This window comes from Staurois parvus, unplaced genomic scaffold (genome assembly GCF_062004578.1).
Source record: "Staurois parvus isolate SC_StPar_1 unplaced genomic scaffold, SC_StPar_1.0 ptg000101l, whole genome shotgun sequence".
Lineage (NCBI taxonomy): Eukaryota > Metazoa > Chordata > Amphibia > Anura > Ranidae > Staurois > Staurois parvus.
The window spans coordinates 3,070,159-3,093,083 of record NW_028317897.1 but is presented as its reverse complement, the minus strand read 5'-3'; the positions used below and the strand labels follow the sequence as shown (position 1 = coordinate 3,093,083).

At 40.4% G+C, this 22,925-nt stretch overlaps 1 protein-coding gene across 2 annotated transcripts in view; it reads right to left on the bottom strand.

Annotated features, from left to right (window-relative positions):
• The window catches only part of ABTB3 (ankyrin repeat and BTB domain containing 3), a 317,704-nt gene that overhangs the window by 7,383 nt on the left and 287,396 nt on the right, over positions 1-22,925 (bottom strand). For both annotated transcript variants that reach the window (XM_089671210.1, XM_089671211.1), the window contains 9 exons: positions 20,195-20,296; positions 19,273-19,366; positions 17,102-17,237; positions 15,563-15,783; positions 9,777-9,955; positions 4,885-4,990; positions 4,255-4,357; positions 3,098-3,179; positions 136-204 (listed from right to left, as the gene is read on the bottom strand). In XM_089671210.1, coding sequence (XP_089527336.1) covers positions 136-204; positions 3,098-3,179; positions 4,255-4,357; positions 4,885-4,990; positions 9,777-9,955; positions 15,563-15,783; positions 17,102-17,237; positions 19,273-19,366; positions 20,195-20,296 — 1,092 coding nt within the window. The remainder of the gene's footprint in view (positions 1-135; positions 205-3,097; positions 3,180-4,254; positions 4,358-4,884; positions 4,991-9,776; positions 9,956-15,562; positions 15,784-17,101; positions 17,238-19,272; positions 19,367-20,194; positions 20,297-22,925) is intronic.

Here is a 22,925-nt window from a genome sequence, read left to right as displayed (position 1 = left end):
AATCAGTAAATTGGCATTGAGGTGGCGCCTCTGTCGCATCGGCAGGATAGAGTAAATGGTTTCTTCTCGAAACATCTGCGGCTGGTTAAGCCTGAACATCTAATTTACTCAAGACTTCCACAACCCGCGTCTTACCTCCATGATTTCATTATTTTTAATGAGAAGTGATTCTGTGCCTCCGTAATACAGGTACTGCATGACCAGCTGGAGAAAGAAAAAGGGAGGAAAAAAGTGAAATGCTGTTACAAAAACAGACATTGTGAAGCCATCCTACTTAATAGACCTTGGTAAAAATACCTGTGCATGTTTCAAAAGAAACCTGTACCTTAGATACCGCGGATAACTATTCAATATAATGGTATAAGGCATCTCACACTTTCTTGAATCTTGGTAACATACAAGTTTTTCCATTATGAGCACTTAATATATAGGCTGCACTGCCATACATTAAGTATGATATGCAGTCTTTTCATTTGTGGTATCTGCATAATCGGTAAAACTCTACTTTCAAAAAACTCTACCCAGTATTGGTCACATTTGCCTATTATCACTTATACTTGTAATAACTGTACTTTGGAAAGCTTTAATAAAAACCTATTGAAAGTGGAAACCTCTATCCAAACAGATTAATATTCAATTTAAAAGCATACATGTGAACACTATGCATCATTCTGTTCAGTCACTTCAGTGATTTGTACATCCCCGACACACTGAATATCTATGAGGTTAACACCATTTTCTCTTCTACAGTTAAGGAGTAAAGTGATGTCACCTGTTTACTACAGACTGGACTGTTGAGTGGACAATGTTGGATAAAAAGCACACTAATGAAGTGATCTCCTGAAAGCATGTTCCCAGTGCAATATCACTGGCAGATACTACGGTCTACATGCATAATTACAGGAAGCAAATATAATGACAAATTCAGATACCTATTCCAGTTGTTTTTAAAATACTTTTAATTATTTGTCAATAAACTGACTTAAATAGGGTTTTATATTTGTCTGGAGTTCCACCTAAAAGCTGTGGGTACTAGACTGACATAACCAATGTCTTTCTACAGCTTTGGATTTGCTGTCAAAGAGCAAGCCTGACAAAATGGAATTGGCTCGGATGGTTTTATTACTCCCTCTCGTCGATGGCAATAGTCTGCGCTGTATGATGCATAATTTATGCTAACTGCATTGACTATGTGCTCCTATTAATATGATGTGCATAATTCATAAACCATTCTAACCTGCTAGGTCAAATTATATTAAAGTAAATCCTCCATTAAATATGTCAGGACCGTTACATTAAAATGCCGATGGACAGAGATTAGTGGTATGCAGGTATTGTTTTCATATTAACTTCATACAACTCTTGTCTGGCAATGTCTGATGTCTCTTTTGTCACTGTGACCATGCAGAGTCTTCACAGACACACTTAGAAACTGTTCTGCATCAGGAGCTGGAAGACAGGGCCAGCACTATAGTACACTTTGATTGCACTCCTGGAATCACTGAGGTTCTGACTTTATTACACGTAGGGAAAGTCCACCCAAACCCAAGATTTCAGTGGGGTAGATGTTGGTGGATTCACTGCCCCATTGAATTCTATATGGTTTATGGACTGCAATGGCTTGGTCTCCTTGGCATAGTTCCTGGTTGTGTCCTGCCAGTTAAAAAGAACACAGGGAAAGTCCACCCAAACCCAAGATTTCAGTGGGGTGGATGTTGGTGGATTCACTGCCCCATTGAATTCTATATGGTTTATGGACTGTAATGGCTTGGTCTCCTTGTCATTGTTCCTGGTTATGTCCTGCCAGTTAAAAAGAACACAGGGAAAGTCCACCCAAACCCAAGATTTCAGTGGGGTGGATGTTGGTGGATTCACTGACCCATTGAATTCTATATGGTTTATGGACTGCAATGGCTTGGTCCCCTTGTCATAGTTCCTGGTTGAGTCATGCCGGTTAAAAAGGTTCACTTACTGTTTATCCATAATGTAAATTAAATGAAGAATTAATAAACCCTGTATGTATGAAATAAATTCCTTTGTCTGGCCTCTAACAATCCCAGAATTAAAATATGCAGCATGCCTTTCTGACATCCCCTCTTCCTCTACTAGTCATTGCTGACAGGTTACAGCTATGCTGGTATGACCTGGATCACCTGCTTGTGGCACTGTGCTTCCCAGCACAGAAGGTTGTAGTTCTGGTGTGCACCAGTGGGTGTCTCCCAGCAGCCATGCAGCCAGCAGATTGCAGTAATCAGGCTCACCTGATGTGGGTGCTGGGAGAGTATTTAGTCCCTTTTCTGTTGATACGCCTTGCTCAAGTGTTGTGCTTGCTGCCAGATACTGCTAGCTGTTATCTTGTCCCTACTCTTTTATAATGCTCTCTGCCTAGTACCTTTACCCTGAACCCTACTGCCTTGTTCCTACTCCCCTTTTGTTCCTGATCTCAGTTTGGTTTCTCCATCCTATATGTTCCCTGCACCTCCAGTTTTACCCTGCTTTCCTGAGTTGCCCATTTGTATATAGTTCAATATTTAGGATTTCTGGTATTTCGGTCATTTAGTTAGGTATTTTGTCACTGGGTTATTGGTTCACTTATATCTTTATGTTTGCTGGTGCTTGGAAGTCTTTGGTTTTGCTATTATTAAGTTTTACTTTAAATATATATGGTGTAGTGCTAGTTTCCTGATTGTAGCTATGCAGATTTGGCCATCTCTGCTGCTGATTCTTGACATTTACAAAACTATGCAAAATATAAAGGACGTTCCTTTATGAATGTGCTGTGCTCTCCCCTTCAGGCACAAGATGGTGCTGTGCATAGAGCAAGTATACAATGTGCAGCTCTGCTAGTAGTCTTGTAACAGGGATGCTGTGGATGCTATAATTTACCAAGTTTTCTTTCATTCTCACCTAGTGGACTATTAATTGCTCTAGTTGTAATTTTACCATGAAAACACCTTTAAACAGTATGTCATGTATTCAGTTCCAGATCTCAGCAGGTACATTTTTACCACAATATATCTCCATATCTGTACAGCCTGGTCATGCAAATGAATATTGTAATTTTTGCTGAATTAAAACCTTTTCTTAAAAAACGAACCTGAAAGATGTGATACTTCACATAGTTGATCTCAATACAGTTGTTTTCTGCAGTAGACTTGTTTGTAAGAAGTGCTTTAAACCTAAACAAAACAGAGTATATTAAAAATGTATTATTGCCAAAATCCAAACCACGCTGATAGCCATCCACAGGTTTACTGAATAAAGAATCAGCAAAGTAAATGCACTCTCTTTTTCTCTCAACAAAAATCTTAAATATTCTTTGAAAATTTCTATAGATGACTTAATCAGGGATTGAACAGAATGTGCGAATGAGTACATGAGGGGTTTTCAGGGAACAGCAACCTCTCAGGGTTTACATTTTCAAACCTGCTTGACATGCCCGAGTATTCCAAAGTAACCAAGGTGCTAAAAGTGAACCTATTACTTAGGGCACTAAATAGAATCTTTATAACTGGACTAAATACCCTTAGCACCAACAACATTCAAAGCGCTGTTTTTCTTTCTGAATTCCAAGAGATGGAGGAACAGCAGGAATATTGAGAATAAATGAAAGACCAGAGCACAATAAAATATGTATAAATACTGCTCAATGGTCTACAACCATGATGAAAAGCATTTCCGATGGCTAGCAGCACCTGTTTTTAACGCCTAGGGAAGTTTGATCTTCTTAGGAGATCAGAATTCCCACTCTTATACTGCTATAATAGTGCAGAACTACCTCCTGGGGATAGGGGTGTGTGTTGGTGTTCATTACTGCTCACTGGAAGGCCACCATGGAACATGACCTTTCCCCTGCCTGAGCCCAGGGCTGATACCGAATATTCTGTTCAGACTGCTGAAGGATGCTAAAACCATCAATGGTCATAGTCTTTAATTTTTCCTTTGTATTACTTTGGCACCTTTGCTACTTTTTTTGGAGTGCTGTTGTCAGCACTGACCTCAGAGAGGAGACAGAATGGCCTCAGAACCTGAAACTCAACCTGACACTTCTCTGACAGGGACAGACTACAAGTAAAAAAAAACCAAGCAATCCCTTCAGAAGCAAGGCTTCACTATTGCAAAAGTTCAGGTGAGGTGCAGATTCTTACAAATGCCTCCTTGGGATTGGTTCTGTTTAGGTTACTTACATTTGTATGTATGTATGGCATGGTAAAAAGTTTACAATCACTGCAGGTTCCCATTTGATAATCTCACCTTGGAGATGCTGTAAACAACAACACTTTGTGTGCATAAAAAGGCCTTCCTTCAACAATAAACGTGACGTCTGACATCTCTTTGTTATTGAGAAAATGAGGATCTGGAAAGATATCAAGTCAAAAGTTCAGTTGATTATAAGACAAATCATAAGTTAGCAATTTTCTGGTCTTCTAACAGAAACTTGGGGAGGGCAGGGAGGCTTTTTTATATGACATATAAAAGGCATTACTTGCCCTACCTCCATTAATCTGCTGTGCTTCTTCCCTACATCCACTGGGTGGTGCTGTGTATAGAGCAAGTATATGATTTTCAGCTCCATTAGGAGCGGACCTTGTAAGAGAGATGCTATTGATGCCATAATTTACCTACTAAATGACCTCACTCAGGGGACATTGGTCCCCTGGCAGCCCATCATAGTGATGGGCCAGTGGGAAGGGATTGGGGGTGGGAACGAATGGACAGCCTTTGACACTTTAAGAAGTGCTGGAATTTTGACCAATCAGAGTGGCCCAGCATTGGGGTTTAGAGGAGGGATTGACAGCTGATGCAGGAATCAGCACCTCCAAGTGCCTACACGCTTTTGTTTAACAGACAGTCATTTTACTTGTGATATGTTCAACCACTTACCCAGCCTTGATGTCTGTTTGCGCTTTATCTCTATCAGCTTTGGGATAGGGTATGGTCCATAGCACTGACTGAAGATGACAGCTAGCTGCTGACTGATCACCTCGTTCTGGAATCATAAAAAAATAAAAGGTTACCTTTTTGAATGTGTCTAGGCAAGAATTACTAAAAGCTTCATGCAGCTGTCTGCTATAGAGTTGGTGATAAACAGATGGTACCCAAACTTCTGAATTTCTACTGCTGGACACTTAGCAACTGCACACAACTGATTTACAGTGCAAAGATGCTCCATATGAGCCCAGGCCATGCTATGGGAACATGTTCACTTCTAATGAAAGCTGAGAGATCTGACATTCCCCAATCATCCCCAATTAGAAAAGCACACCTCACTCCCTATGAAGGTGTGCTGATCACACCTCTCAATTTCAGCTAAAAGTCAATATTCTGAAAAGAATCACAGGTGCTGTGATTGGAAGCACACTGATATGTTTGCTCTTACTGCATAACTGGTTGGGATTTCAACCAAGGACCACTAAGCAGGTGAGCTGCCACCTGATATCACACTGGTACAAATACCATTAAATGTTTACCCTCAATTCAGTATTTCCGTTTTAAGTCCTGATGAAGGGGACATTTTTGAATCCCTGAAATGCTTTGGCTTCCCATTTTGATATTTGATCTCTCTACTGAAATAAAATTGTATATGGGCTATTAATCTGTGATGGGAAGCTTCATTCCTAGAGCATCAATGGCTGAAGAGAACCATTGCAGGACATAGAAGAACCAGTACGTAAGATGGTGTTGTTGTCAGACATAGCGGAAATTGAAGCCCTGGCCTATTACCGCTAGAGGTGGGAACTTTGACAGGTATGTGTGTACATATATTATGGCAAAAGTTGCCCCAACTTTAGGAAAGTGCGAATTTGCATCTTGAGTAAATAAGGATGGAAATCAAATGTGTTGACCTTTTGAATCTAACAACCAAGGAATTGTTGGTAGGGGCTCCTGAAAATGCTAAAACCTGAAAATGCTGGTGAATGGCTGTTATGGTGAAACTCTGGTATGCACAATATCAGATTCTGAACCAGGACACGTTCTGTTACGAGTTGAAAACTGAAATTTAAAAAAAAGCGAAGGTCACTCAAGCTGATGCTGAAACATAAAAGTAAACTTTTGATATGTTTTCAGACTCAGTAAAGTAAAGAAATAGCTGGAGCACCACAAGCCGCCCAAATGTAAACTCCTTTTCAGCGGCAGAAGACTCTCTCGTGTAACTCTCATTGTTAGCAGTGGTAAAACTGATTAAATTTCACTCCAGAGCACCTCTCTCTGCTACCGTGGCAGCACTTGTAATTAAAAACAATCTGGATCTCGGCAAGGCATTGGAAGTCTAAAGGACCGCAACTAGGAAGCTGCACTAGAAAACTTGTTTTCTTCTGAGCAGATTAAGCTTTTTTTGTTCCCTCAGTAGACCCGGATGAAATGAGGGAAAGAATAAAAAGCCCCACCAGGCTCAGCACTGGGATAACTGCCAAAGATAAAGTTGGAAATTGCCTTTAAAACCGCAGCTGTGATGTGAACTTTGGGAAACCTAGAATGAAAAGGCAAGTGCCTTCCCCGAAGGCCTGTAATGAGATGATTGCAGGAAGGAGAAGACACCGACGATACAAGAACATCTTGGCTGAGAATATTAATTAATTAAATGGAAATACTAGCCTCTTACAGTGTTTAGGTATTTTTACAAATAGGCTCTGCTTAAAGAGAATGTTGTATTTGTCATATTTAATTTATTATGATCAGATCTGAAAATGTATTTGTAAAAATACTTTTCTCTCTTTAGTCATAGAACTATTTATGTTGCATATGTAGATGTTATATTTTCATCAGCATATGTTGATGTAGGCTCCATTTCACATGATTTTCAGGTTGTCTTTCCCTGCCTTGATAAGAAAAAGTCTGTTTACAGAGCACAATAGCTCAACCTCAATTTACCCACACAACTGAATGGCAGAGCAGTGAGTCATTCCCCCTTCTCTTTCACTTCCTACCTGTTTAGCTGGCTTTATACCAAGTTTCAAATAGAGAGAGACAGTCTAAAAGCTATAAACTATGTTGTGCACTCACTTTAGCAAACCTATTATACGTTGTGACAATATGGTTACCCTTTATTGGATATTTATTTCTAAAACAAAGATTTTAGATAAAAAAAAGCAACAACATACATACACTTTAAAATGTATTAATGTTAAAAACGATATACAACTGACCCTATATCAACATTTCCTTCCTTTGATGTAAATAGTACATTTGTACAGCAAACATTTTACACATAGACCCCATAAAGTCCTGTGTCCAGCAATACAGCCCACATCCTCTGGTCTCGGAGTATACCCAGCTGTGCTGTGAAAAAACTGACCCAACAGCACTTTCTTGTGGTGACCAGGAACAGTTTTTACATAGCCAAGATCAATGCAAGCCCAGAGCCAGACCATGTTGCTGAAACAGGATTTATCTTTGGTATCATATTATCATTTTTTCATAGGCTGCTGGGAGAGGTGAAAATGCATAATGTTTAATAGAAGTGGATTTTCACAATAAAGAAATTTTAAAAAAAGTACTGTTCTCGGCAAAATTGTGTGTTTGAAATACCTACCTTACTGAATCCTAATCATACCAAATACAGTCCAGCATCCAGGTTTGTAGATATCTTTATCTGTTGCCAGACCATCCATTATGACAAAATGAGATTATATGTACATTGAATATATTTTATCCATGTTATCTACCTGTGAAAGCCTCCCTTGTTTAGACGTCCAAAAGCCTTAAACCTATTGCTGGGTGTCACCATCCTGGGGTCTGTCAGTAGCCCCAGCAGCTGTCTCTCAAGTCACAATCTATAGTGTTCCTCTTTGCCCCTCCCACAGCGGCTACTTAAAACATTATGTAGGAAGGTGAAGGAAGGGGTGAACGAGCTGGGCCAGCACAGACAGTATTCAGACACTCCCAGAAGGGGAGAGGGCTATGACATGAAAGACGGGAGGGGGCTGTGTAAAGGACCAGACTAGACATATTTTCTAGAAAGTGCAAATGAATAAACAATATTTTTGGAAAATAATAGCAGTGCAAGTAAACATTTACAATACTTTATTTTCCATAGCCGTTTCCTTTAATTTTTATTAGGTTGGTGACAGGGTCTCTTTAGGTTATATTAAGTATAATTCAGGATAAAAGTGTTTAACTAGTGGCCCTGTGGCTGCAAGTTAGACTCCAGTGATAGCATATTGATTTAAATAATTTCATAATTTCATGAAACGTTTTTTTCTTTTTGGTCACCGGTTTGTGTGAATATGGAACTGAAAATGAAATCAGAAGCTGAAGCAGCTCTGTAGTTTATATAATACTGGGTAGGACTGTGGACTGGAGAAGCTGGTGTTGTTTGCTGGTTCACAGGCATATCATGCTAATGAAGGTCCCAGTGCTGTTGGTTTGCACATTAGTAAATTAGCATATCACTCCACCTTTAATCAACTGCATGGTAATCAGTTACAGGCGCGAACTGTTAACTATTTCTTTAACTGACAGTCAATATTATAAATGATAACTTGTGACACCCTTGGATGGGCACGTTGGACACCACCCTTGGATGGGCACATTGGATGTTACCCTTGAAAGTCCTTAAGCGCACACACCTGTTATTACTTTAATTATACTGAAAAAGCCACAGCATTATAGTGCAGCCTGAGCTGCCCTCACTCTTGTTGGAACGTACACAGTGCTGAGGACTCTCCCCACACCTTCATTTGGAAGCGCTGTGTCAATCACCAATACTGGCAGTGACACATTACCAGAGCACCAAGGAAAGGCAGTATGTGCTGCTGGGAAGTAGAGGCATTAAAGTGGTTGTAAACCCTTACCTATACCAAGTGAAGTGACTAGCCTCAGGTGATACACAGAAATGAAACAAATCCTCCTACATACGTTGTACCAGTCTATCTGCAGCCATTTGTCCTGTACATCCTTGTAAAACTCAGAGATGAAAAGGATTTTTCACAGCCTCACAAAGCATTGGGTGGGGAGCTGTAGTTACACACTGTACAAGAGTTCTGAGATCTGATTGGAGGGAAGAGACACTCCCCCCTTCACACAGCGCACAGGACACAGAGATGAGGCTGTCAATCAGCTGGAGCTCCCTCCCGTCACCTTTTTAGCTCTTGGTGTCAGGAAAACTTGTCAGAAGTGACTCATGCTGATACCAGAAGAACTATACAGCAGAGAGAAATGACACTTAGTTCTCTGGAGAGAGGCAAGTAAACACTATAGAGTGATATGCCTTGTTCAGATTTCATGTCTAAAGTTTACAACCGCTTTAAAGAAAATTCACCTTTGCAGTGGGTGTTTCCCCTGCATTGCTAGTAAAATTTTTGGTCTAGTGGCGCAGGGATAAGGTGTAATGCTTACCTTATTCCTTGTTCCAGCAGGGTCCCTCCAGCTGTGTACCAGTCCCACTTAGCCTCCTCTAAGGCAGTTTTGGGCTTGGTCGCATGTTTGCCTCCTCACCTACAATGCAAAATTAATAGCCCTGCACTGTAAGTGATGCCCCTGAGGGTCACCTGCAGAGGAGAACAGTGCCGGAGAGAGGGGTATGATAAGTAAGACATCTTATCCCTGCACCACTAGACTAAACAAGGGTCTGCATCGGCAGCTTTCATATTTCTCCTAGTACATTACAGATAAGCACAGTTAAAATGACATACACAATTATACTGCAACCCTATGAAGAGGGAAAGCTAGAAGGATAGTGGAAAAGAGAGGGGGATGGTGAAAAGAAAGGATAGAGAAAGGAAGAATGATCATTTCGGTAACATACAACTAGGAATGGCATCAACTCTACCTACCTTGCTAGCTTTTAATATCTCAAACATGAGAGGCAGCCCTTGTGTCACTAGTTCTTCTGTGTATTCCTCCTCCTGAATAGACTTGAACTCTTTAAGCAAACACTGAATTAGTGGACGTCTGTGCTGGTGGAAAGAAATGCGTAGAGATTCCAGCCATGTGTGAAGAGTCCAAGGGACACCTGAAAGCAACAAATACATCTATGACTGACTAAGAAACTGTTTATCCATATTGTAAGCTTTGTGGACACCTAAATACCCTATATGCACTTGTTGGACATCCCATTCTAGAACCATTGGTATTAATATGGAGCTAGCCCTCCCCCTTTCAGCTATAATAGACTCCACTTTTATAGGAAGGCTGTACAAGATTGTGGAGTGTGTCTGTGGGAATGCATGCCCATTTTGCCAAAAAATTTTGTGAGGTTAGGTACTGATGTTGGGCGAGGAGACCTAGCTCACAATTCACATTACAATTATTATTATTATACAGGATTTATATAGCACCAAGTTTGCGCAGCGCTTTACAATATAACGAGAGACAGTACAATTACAATGCATTTCAGTACAGAAGGAATATGAGGACTCAAAGGTGTTTAGTAGGGTAGCAGTCAGGGCTCTTTGCAGACCAATTAAGTTCCTCCACATAGAACCCATCAATCTATGTCTTTATGGAGCTGTCTTTGAGCACAGAGACACAGTATTGCTGGAACAGAAAATGGCCTTCTTTAAACTGTTGCTACAAGGTTGGACGCGCACATAAAACCCTTCACTGGAAACACCTCAACTCAATAATTTGAAGGGCTGTTTAAATACTTTGGAACATGTAGTAGATGGTAAAGTCTGGTGTCCACAAACTTTTGGACATATCCAGCTGTGTTCTACATTGAAGCCATCGAGTCAGTGTGGCAACCAGCCAATCTTGTGGGAGGCCTTCCCAAAACAGTGGAGGATGTTATAGCTGCAAATGGAAGGGAGGCTAACTCCATTTAAATGGTCAGGTGTCCAGCAATTTTAAGTCATATGTGTGCACAAATAAAGACTTCTGACTTTATACTGACTTGCCAGATCTGCCAACCTATTCCAGACCAGGTACTCAGGGGGCATTGAAGCCAGTGCTCAACATAACAGCCAGCATATTTTGCTTAGGAACAGTTTATTTAAAAATACATATATATCTCACGACAGGAGTCTAATATCCTCCGCCTCCTCTGTTCTCTCCACAGGTCTCATCATTTGAATTTAGTGTTAGATCATCTCACAGGAAGTTCCATTTAAGCACAGCAGGGAACCGATTTAAACACCTGTGACATCGGTCCATTTTTTATTTTAATTCTGAAGTCTTCAATTACAAGGGTTTGTAGATTGTACGGAAAAGCAATTTACATGGAGCACAGGGATTTTCAACTATAAATGTAACTCTGTTAGTGGAATTAAATTATATCGTAACGCTTCATTACACACCACAAAGGCGCAGACGGTCACATCGACATTTTCTTCATATAGAAATATTTAAAGGTGTTTTTAGGAATTCTTGAGAAATATTTTTGGAGCACATGTCTTTTTTAGAGCAACAGCATGCTGCAATGATGGCAAGGGTATTTTTTAGAAGGACACGAAAAAAATGCATCTGCACTATTTCTGACAACACAGCGCACAGAGTATTTACATGTGTATGCAATAGTGCGAAATGAAATGGCAATGCACCTATGCATGTGTTGGGCTGTGTGTTGCTGTAACATGTTTGAAGACGTGCCTTTTTTACACACGTTACCACAATGTAAAAATGCCCTTAGATTATTTTAGAAAATTAAAATGTACCAATCAGGTCTACAACATGTAAAGCTAAACCTTCCTCTTGCCTGTTTAAAGTTAATTACAAAAAAACATGCAGTATTTTATCCCTTAATGTCTCTGTAAATATAGAAAATGCCTTATCTGCCAGAAATGCATTCAGCTCCTAACTTTCTGTTGTGGACTTAAACATTGGGGGTAATTTACTAAAAGTGGCGCATGCAAAATCTGGTGCAGCTCTGTATAGAAACCAATCAGCTTCCAGTTTTTATTTCTCAAAGTTTAATTAAACAAGCTAATGTTGATAACGCCCTGGAGGAGGGGCTAAACGTGGCGACGTAACTTCTGTTTTATCTTTGCTATGCCATGACGTAATTTCTGGGGAGCGGAACGCACGCTGGATGCTGTGTTCCAGAGCCATCTTTACTGTGTCTGTATCCATCTGAGCTGCCAGTTCACACACTATGGGAAATCTTCATTGGCAGAAAGTGATTTGATAGTTATATGTAATTGACCCAAGGCGTTTCTTATTGTTTATACATGTGTTTTTAGAAATTAAATTCTTTTGACAATATTGCACTATCGAATTGTGTGGGAAATCCTTCTATTGGAGCATTCTTCTGAGCAGTGGAAATCCCTATTGGAAGGATATATAATATCCACAAAGAGTATTTGACTCTTAATCATTGAGAATCCACTATATTTGGTGAGTGCAGTATATGTTAGTTATCACGGATGGTGTTAATACACTGAACTTTTTTGCATACGGCACTTTTTTTAATTTCATTTTTCATTTTGGAGCACATTGGATTTAAGATATCTTCATTTTTTGGATTGGGACTTTTATTTTTGCACTTTTATTTGGACATTATTTTATATATTATTTAATAATTGTTAATCAAGTTTTTATATATATATATATTTTTGTGTGTGCTCTGTATGTAGTCACTAAAATTACCTTTGAACAGACCCTGCATCCATCCTCAGAATATACAATTTACATTTTAAACAACCAACTAGTCAAGTGCCGTTTGTCTATCATTCCATTTTTTCTTAGTGATGAATTATGCAAAAGTAAGCTTAATAAATGGACCCTAAAAAGTGAAGAAAACCAAAAAGCCACTGGCATACTTCCCTGTGTGCACCGCTGGTATGCACGGTCCCCCAGCAGCAAATGAAGTGAACGGCTCATTTATTGCCAGAAGGGGTATAGTTGACGCTCACAGGAGCATGTTATTGAAATCTAATAACTTTATGATACTTTAAGAAGGCAGGAAATGAAAGACAGGAACACACATAGATTTTAATGAAAACTGCTGCCTGATGAATTGCATGAAAGAAATAAGTCTGCATTGCCTATAGTAACCAGACTGAATAAAACAATGTTAATGAGAGTGTTAACAGGTAAGCTCAATGTACCTTTAGATCACTGCTTAAAGTGTTTTTTCCGCTTTTGCTGTCAAAATTGAGAAAACGCCTGCTACATACATGTGCCTTTCACACAACATAAAATGACAACATAAATTAGATTTATCTCCCTAGCTGTTTTTTCAGAGCAGGCTTAAGCTTCATACAGACAATGAGAATATCTGATGTAAAATACAGCTTTCGGAGTGACCGAACAATAATCTGATCGTTAGAACACAGCTTTCAAGAGTTGATCACAACAGCTCAAGCAAAAATATCCGAAGGGACAAGCAGGAATATGTTTCTTGTATGATAACAGAATTAACGATTTTCATTTAATCAGTACAGTATTTGTTGCTAAAAAATCAGAAGACCAAAACTATGCACGGTCAGAAACAAAAGAATACACTGCAATACGATACATTACATCACTTCTGAATTATGTTCGATATGAGACTAGCATGCAAAAAAAAAAGATGATCATTCATCCGATACTCTCATCGTGTGCACTAGGCTTTAGTATACATAGGATGCTATAGACAATTTTGTTGTTCAGAATAGTTTGAAATGTGTAATTAGGGGACAGAATGAGTGACTTTTTTTTTTTTTTTCCGACTGGCAAACTATTTTCGATCCTGCTTGGCCGGCTTCTGTTGGACCGGCTGCCCTACACATGGGCAGAATGTCAGCAGGTTTCTATTGAACCAGTTGATGTCGCCCAACATTCGGCCTGTGTGTACTAGGCTTTAAGCTCTTTGTAGGGACAGGCAGTGTGCTTTATCTAGTTAACTGATAATGAAATCTCCCAGCACAGTACAGGCAAAGGTAATTATGGTAAACTTAACTCCCCAGCCTCTCTGCACTCCTTTGACCCATATTCAGCTGACAGCGGGCAAAAGCCTGCTGTCGGCTGATGTCTCAAAGACAGTCCAAGCTCTGGAAAGATTCCCACAATATGGTCAGGTTTTGCCCAGATACCTGGACTGGCAGCTAGCTTAGCCTCTCAGATGCGGCGCTGGGAGAGTGAGCTAGCTGCTCCCTCCCCCCCACAGCTTGGCACTGGTGAGCACTGGAAGGGCACAGCAGAGAGACGGTGCTGATCAAAGCAGAGTGGAAATCACTCAATTCTTAGAGCCAGATCAGATTGATTCTGCATCCACCTACATGAGAATGATTTTTTTTTTAAACCCGTACCTCTCTTTTAAGTCAAGCTATGAGAATGGAAACACATAACAAGTATAAAGCAGGTGTAAAGTCAGTGTGCTAAAGTGGAATCGCACTCTATGTTCAGTTAAGTGCAATAGCTCTTATGTTGAAGTTATACAAAGAAGAAGGAGGGATTTAACTACTAAAAATCCTTTGAAGGTGTTTTTTGAGCATCATATTACATACTAATTTTACCTACCTGATGTCCTGATTTTAGTATGGCAGTGCCCAATTTGTTAATTAATGAAGGGGAGTGTTTATTAAATGTGGGAGTGTCTGGTTAAAACATTGTCAATTTGTGATGGATGGAGCTTAATGGGTTAAAACTCCACTCTCGTACCTTAATGCCAGTGACACTGCTCTATGACAGCCTCTGGCTGGCAGTGGACCTAAATATATAGGAACAAAAAAATCAGGGACTCTAATGGCTTGCTCCTTTCTAGTTCCTAGCTCCCTCGTTGCCTCTGATGACAACGTCTTCTAGGTACTGCCCCTGGAACAAGCATGCAAAATAGCCATCCTGAATACAAGTCAGCTCCTGATCAGCAGTATTGTTTCAAATCGGTGCCTACGAAAGTATTGAAACTGTTGCATCAGCATGACAGCTAGTATTTTCAAAAGGACAGGTTGGCAATGGCAACCATTGCTCCATGATTTGCCTGCCAAAAACTTTATATTTCTGACTGTGCAGCCCTGAGATTTATACAGTTCTGCTACACAGAACAGCCTTGTCTGGTAGGGCAGGGGATCTGGTTTTGGTCTGGAAGGGTAGGAGATCTTATTTTGTTCTGCTGCAGGTCCTGTCCCTCTGCCAGCCCATCACCGGACAGTGAAAGGATAAGAAGCAGACTCCCTGCACTGCAACACAACTGACTGGCTCTTTGTGTTGCTCCTCACTCTCCCAGTCTGAGCTCCACTGTACTGGGGGTTTTCAGAGGCTGATGCCAAGCCAAATTCAGGTACTTACACTGCTTGCATTTATAAAAATTCACTTAATAATGTATTATTAAATACAGAGCTGCATTAAATTAGGTATTTTATATCTGCCGTAAGTTCAACTTTAGGCCCCAGGCCTTCTGCCGCTGGTGTGCTCAGTGCAAACAGCTGCGCTGCCACTGCAAAACCAGGAGAGAGTGTACAATTGTAATAAAAGGCAGTTGATCCATGAATGAGACTACACAGATCTACATCTATTGGCAAACAGCAAAACCTGGAAAAATTAGTGAGGTCAGAAAGCCAGCAAAGCATAGAGTGAAAAAGAGGACAAGAAGGAGGCTATGAATAAAAAAAGAAATAAAAGAATATGTTAAAACCTAAAATTTAAGTAAAACTGCTTACACACACTTATCACACTGCTAATGCAAATCAGACAATATACCAACCCAAACTCCTGATATCAATGGTTACGTCCACATATCCATGTTCCGCACTGTGGTACATGGCCTCCTTCAGGGCCTTCAGCTTGGCTTTGCTGTTCCGGCTTGGACACAATGGAGTGTTTGCTGTCTCAGCCAAATCCGATCCTTCCGCTAGAATCTCCTCCAGAGATAAGATATCACTCTTCTCCTTTTCAGGCTGGGAAAGCAGCTTACGAAATACATTCCTGAAAAGTAAATCAAGGACATGCTGAATGCAAGATGACAGGTCCTCCCATGCATAATGTTAACTCCCATGTTTCCCAATGGAGATGAGAAAAACCAAGGTTATATGAGCTAATGTGCAGATAGAATTGAGGAAAAATCCTGAGCAAGTACTATCTAAAACCAAATATCCTCACCAGAAGACAATCTCCATGTTTGTGAGGGGTTCTACCAGAAGTTCTGATTTCCTCCTATAATCCAAAACGCACTGGTAGGTTAATTGTTTTCCAGAGCTGTCCCTATTGTGTATTTGTATGTATGATTGTGGAGGAGGAATCAAGGAAAGCCACATATAGGCAGGTTAAACTGCAGCTTTAAGGCGTGCTGCTTGTGCAGTGAGTTAGGAAAAGCCCTGACTGTGCTATATCTGATGTAGTTACAAACAAAACCAATGTTTTATATAAAATATGCCTAAGGCCTGGTTCACACTGCAGGTGGGCTGTATTATGTGGGCAGGGCAGCCCATTCATTTTAATGGACTGCTCTACCCACAGAAACACAAGGAAAGAAGTCCTGGACCTGCGTCAAAACACACAGGTGGTTTGCTGATGCATGGGGGTGCCATTAAAAATTAATGGCATCCCCGCACACCTGCTAAACAGCAGCACTTTTCTCTCGTGTGTTGGGAATGTGTGGGATTGTGTGCATGTTCCCGGCATACAATACTGTAAACGTTGGCTAACATGTGCATACAGAACATTTCCTTTTAGTGGCAGGTACCGATGTGTCTACGTAGTCTTTAAAACCCTGTAAAATATGTCATAGCTGAATAAATAATTATAATAACTAAGCAGGTGCAGGTCATAGTACTCAATGCCAAGCAGCAGCTGCAAAAGCAAGCAAAATCTTGGGAAATGCTTAGTTGGGTCTTGACATTCCAGTGATGGGCTCCCTCACAAACTATGGAGTTTAATAACACAGCTCATACGGAAGCACAGCAGGGGAAGCTGGCACTGCATTACAGGAGCTGAGCATTTTTATTGTCCCAGTTATGACACATAGAGGGCTAGCCACACATTGTATCAAATATCCAAATAGAATAAATATCTTCATGTAGTAAAGGCATTTTTTGGATACATTTTGGAGTCGATGATTTGCTTAAATGAGAATAAAAGGACTAGTTTAGATATCTCACATATTCCACACACACCAGGGCTCAATAACCTGGAGGTGTGTGCACATACATGTGGCCATAGTGTAAGTGATGCTGAAACTTTTTAAAATGTTTAAAAAAACAAAACAAAGAGAAAAACATTATTAGGAGACTCTCAATGCATTTACCTGTGCCCATGTGCAGCAGCCTGGCTAAAAGAGTTCATGTCTCCTTGAGGGGCTGAAGAAATGCCATTTCTGTACATAGTTCCTATCATCGGATCGCCTCCTCGTTCCAGCAGCAAACTTACAAGCTCAAAGTTTCCTGTAGTTAATGGGATTTGGAAAAATGTTAGATGCTTAAAGCAGAACTCCAACGAAAAAAAAACATATAAGCGAAGAGCTCATTGAAAGATAAAATACCAAAACCAGCATTTAGTGCAATATTTAAAATCAATATGTATATCTCTAACCAAAACTTTTTTCGTTTTATTTTAAATAGAGTAGGGAATGGTAAAACACAGGTCAGATTTGTTTGCGGTCTGTATCATTGGAGACATTTTCCACCAATTTCCTTCCCAAAAGACAAAACAGGAATTCAGAGGAAATCTCTCCAGAGTAAGGACACTCAAGCCAAACCAGGACTTTTGAGTTTATACAATAAAAGAAAAATTTTAAGGAGTGGAAACTACATTTATTTTTTGACATACTCTCCTGCTACATTTATACACTGATCCCAGCGTTTAACCAATGCCTGGAAAGCTTCAGAATAAAAAGATTTGTCGGTATGCCTGAACCATCCTAGGACGGCCTGCTTCACTTCATCATCATTGTGTTCACCGTTCCCACAGAAAGATTCGCCTCTTGTGCAGTTTCACGACAAGTTATATGTCGATTATCCAGGATCAGGTGTTCCACATGCCGAATGTCCACAATTCCTCATTCCGACTGCTGTGGACTGGGAACCACCACAGCCAGAATAAAAAGATTTGTCGGTATGCCTGAACCATCCTAGGACAGCCTGCTTAACTTAATCATCATTGTGTTCACCGTTCCCAAGGAAGATTCGCCTCTTGTGCAGTTTCACGACAAGTTATATGTTGATTATCCAGGATCAGGTGTTCCACGTGCTGAATGTCCACAATTCCTCATTCCGACTGCTGTGGACTGGGAACCACCACAGCCAGGATTGTCACTGATGGATGTACGGCTATCTTTTAAACATTTACACCATTCAGATGTCTTATTGCAGTGGAGCGTGTCATCTCTGTACTATGTTTGAAGTCTTCTGTAGATATTCACGATTTTAAGCCTTCGTTCACAAGAAACTTCATCACCACACACTGTTCCATGCACGCACTAACACTGTTGTTCGCCATCTTGATTTACTGTCTCTGGACTGGTCCATGACATGTGCGACGCCTGTCAGTAATATGACACACTTGCCACTTACTACTGCGTGTAGTAGCGCCACGCTAGCATTCCTTTTTATACCTGTGAAATTAAAAGTCTTGGTTTGACTTAAACTCCCCTTCTAAAAGACTCTCACTGGAACCAGTGTCCCCACTACATGATTTCTACTCACCTTCTATTTCAGTGGCAACTGCAAAATTATGGAAGTTTGGTCACCATGAAAAAGCAGAGGGGGTGTTAAGGATATTAGATATTATGGGAAGGGATTAAAGTGTTTAACCTGAAAGGCATTTTGAAATTTGCAGTATACAACTGAATAAAACAGATCAATAACTTAGATACAGGAATTAAATGATCAAGCATCATCAAGAAAGATGATGTTATCACCTTGGCTGCACAGAAAGTCACAGTACATATCTCTGGGGTTAGAGTTACCCGTGTCTGTATTCTGCAAAGACAAAGAGCCATGGCCTTTTGCTCAATAGAAGTTGGGTACACATTTTTTTTTTGGATGCCAAAGCTTGTTTGCCTACTGTTTCAGTGTTGAAAATCTGTATGTCTCTGAATATGACGAGGATTGTGGTAATTCTCCCAGTGCTGGCACTGTGAATTATCCCTTATTGGTGGGATAAGTACAGAAGCACCCAGAGCTTTTACAGCAGAGAATGAAGGAAGCCTATAGAGGTTCCACATCCTGCTAGGTTGATTCTTGAAGTCTGTATGCAAGTTGGTTCAATATAAAACTTAACATAAAATAGGAAATAGAGATGCTATTGCCTCTGTTTGACCAAAGCATGTCTTGCATTCCTTGTGTAAGGTGTATTCTGGAGCTGTTGCTTTTGCTTAGACTATAGATGCTCAACATCCTGCAGGGCCAATTCCCAAGTCTGTTGGTATATATCGTTAGAACAAATAACATATTTCTTATCAAGACTCAAAAAACCAACCTGCTGCAGCCGCCAACTGTAATGGAGTTTCTGAGTAATTTTCTTCCCCAGCTTCTAAAGATCCTTCTACATTGGCACCTGCATCTAAAAGTAACTAGGAGTAAAACACATACAGTACATGTTAGACATTGAAAATAAATGCAAACAGCCTTATATTATAGACGGGAATTAACGATTGTTGTCCTGGATGTTTTATGTAACCATTAACTGCTACATAGGTACCAAGAAAAAGTCTCTCCTAAACATGTTATGGAGTTTAGTGGAGTGCAGTGTCAATTTGATTACCTGGTGCTACAACAACACAGTGGGGTTGATTTGCTAAACCTGGAGAGTGCAAATCTGGTGGAGCTCTGCATAGAAACCAATCAGCTTCCAGGTTTTATTGTCAAAGCTTAAATGAACAAGCTGAAGTTAGAAGCTGATTGGCTACCATGCACAGCTGCACCAGATTTTGCACTCTCCAGTTTTAATAAATCAACCCCAATGCACTTGGCTAATAATGAAATAACATTTCAAATTTTGCTACAAAGAAAGACACAGTCTGTACAATACTAAGGGGTATACTTTTAAAGGAGCAAATCTAAAATTCATCAAACATTTACTGCAGCTGGAGCTTCCTGGTGCATGTTTCAAATGGCAGCGATTAGATCCACCACCAGTGAATGTTTTGTAAAAGTGACATTCACTACTTTCTATATATTCTTCTTTGAGTTTATCTAAAGCTAATTTTGTTTAGGTTTTGGATACAGTAGGGAATGGTTAAGATCCTGGGGAAATTTTTCTTTAGTTCCTGTCTCTAGACACAGTTACATAGACACAGCTCTCCAAATTAAGGGAAATACATCCCCTTTGAATTTGGATTGGTTGTTGTGGGCAATAAACCTTGTTTTTTATATACAGACACCATTCAGAGAAATATTACCTGTACAACAGGAATGTGACCTTGAAGGACTGCAAATGTCAGGGCAGTCCAGTGACGTGTTTCTGGGTGGACAGATGGGAATTTATGTGCCGTGCTTGGGACCTTGAATAAAACGTGAATAGGTCAGTCATAAGCATGAACATTTCTTTACACATAAACCAATACACCAGGATATGGATCCTTATTTTTTTTTTAAGTGACTGTGTTTTCAGAGTCCAATGCAATCTGAAAATCACACTCACATTGCTAAAAGTAAAGATTATTATCCTTATGTAAAGGTTTGTGAACTGAGGCTGTTTTTTGATCTCAATTAAATATTATCTGTAAACAATATACTACCTAATGAAAAATAAAAACCAGCAATTCAATAGCCACTGTCTGAGCCACAGATATCCTGTGTAGGATGTATTCTGGAGCAGTCCCATTTTACTCACACTGCACAGAGGGAGCTTATTTCTTTTTTTTCATGCTGCTCTCAGAGCCACTGAAGTCACACAAGACTTCCAACATGTACAGCCTTACCAAATAAAGAGTTCTTATTAGGTGTGGCAACCAAAAACAATCAATTACAAAACACTTTGCTTAAATCTCACCAGTACAAGATGGATTCTGACTGGTTGCTGTGGGTCACTTTGCTTAAAGGAAAGGCTAAGCAATAAACCAACTTAAGGGCCCATTCTCACTAGAAACTGCATGTAACTATGCATTTTTTCCTTGTACCTATGCATGCATTTGATGTGTGTTTTACATGCAGTTGAGGCACATTTTACATGCAGTTGACGCACATTTTACATCTAGTTGATGCGTGTTTACAGTTGATGTGTGCTTTTCTATCTGCATTTCACCTGCAAGGTCACTTGCTTCTTCTTTCTTTCCTTGGGTTTTTATGTGCACTGTGATGCGTTGCAGTGCGTTTGCATGCATTTTTGCCCGTTTGAGGTGCGAAAAAATGCAGCATGCTGTATTTTCCTGCACTGGTGTGAACTAATCCCATAAGATAGCCTGGATTTTGGACTGTCTATGCAGTTGGAGTGCAGTCCAAAATGCATCCCACTGCGTTAGGTGTGAAAGGGCCTTTAACGTTGCATCCTCATTGCCATTTTGTAAACATTTTTCATGTGGTCGCATGCCCGCAAAGCTCTAGTTTATCTGTGTCAATGTTAATGGCCAACAACAGGGCTAAATCGCATAGAGCAGTGATGTCACTTGCCAGCACTCATATCTCTAGGGGTTGTCAGTGGGAGAGAGTGTTCATGCCCATCAGCTGAAAAGAAAGGAGATAGAGCTGGAGCTTTGTGGTCATGCAGCAGCACAGAAAACCATCACAAAAGCATTAACATTGTGATTTAGAAAATGTATGCAAGGCCACATTTTAAAGTTGTTTTACATTTTAGCTCTTCTTTCGCCTTTACCAGCTATCACTTACTGAATAAGGCTTAGGTCAGAGGAGAGGGCTGGTGAGGAGGGACAGACTCAACTGCAGCAGCAAAGAGACATGTCTAGGTGTCCCCTCAGTTTGGTATTCTGAACACTAACACATTGTTAAACATTGATTTACAGAAAGAAAATTCTATTCAAGTATGTATTACTAACTGAAAAATACCTTCTATTGCCCTCAGCCTCCTCCAAATCTCCAAATTCCTTTTTATGGGCTGCTATGATCCGGCCTCCTGTACACTGTATGTAGGAACGTGACCACTTTCTTTTACACGCTCCTGACTATGGGATTTGTAGTGTGCATAGAGTAGTACACGTGACCACAACTGACATGCACTGCCCATTCAAAACAAATGGAGAGGTTTGGGAGCTCACAGGGGACATTACAAAGAGGCAGAAAAGCATAGTAAGAAATCATTTAAAGTGATAATAAACCCTTACATAATCCCATTCAAGTGGTTGGTCTCAGATGAAAAACAATGATAAATTAAATCCTCCTACATAAACTATATATTTTTATCTGCAGCTCCTTCTCCTCCAAAGCTCTTTAAAGTACACTGATCAGATGGCTATTCTGGGCTTGCAGAAGGCAAGGGCGTGGGATCTGAAGTCACACAGTGCACAGCATAGAGCTGAGTGTAAGCTGAAACCTGAGTGGAGGAAAAGAACAAACCCCACTCTACACAGCCTCACTGGGAAACATGCACACATGAGGCTGTCAATTACTTGCTGTGTACTAAGTGGGGGAACGTCTCCAAGGATTACCGGGTATTAGGGAAAACAGAACTGACTCATGCAGATAACAGAGGAAGGGGAGAGCAGGCGTGAACCACACTAAAGCTGAGTACACACGAGCCAAATATCGGGTGGCACCAGCCAGTTCAACACAAACTGTCTGACATTTGGCCCGTGTGTTTAGCAGCCGGTCCCACAGAGGCCAGACTGTCGAAGGGCCATGACCAAAAAAAAGTCTGCTGATTGGTGTGTTCTGGCAAGGGGGCAGTTCCCCTGTCAGAACACAATAGTACAGCGGGGGACATTGCTGTACTAACACCGCTTCTGTTAGCACAGCGATCTGTCAGTTTTTTTTTTTCTATAGTTCAGGTCGTTACAGTGTGTACAAGGCTTAAGTGCTCTAGACCAGCCTTTCTCAACCAGGGTGCCTTGAGGTTTCTCCAGGGGTGCCTTGGCAAAATGTCTAAAAATTGCCCAAAACATGTATACAAGCCAGCGGGTGGAACAAGTCGGCTTTCTAGTTACACAAAGCCACAGGTTTTCATTGTGCACCATAACG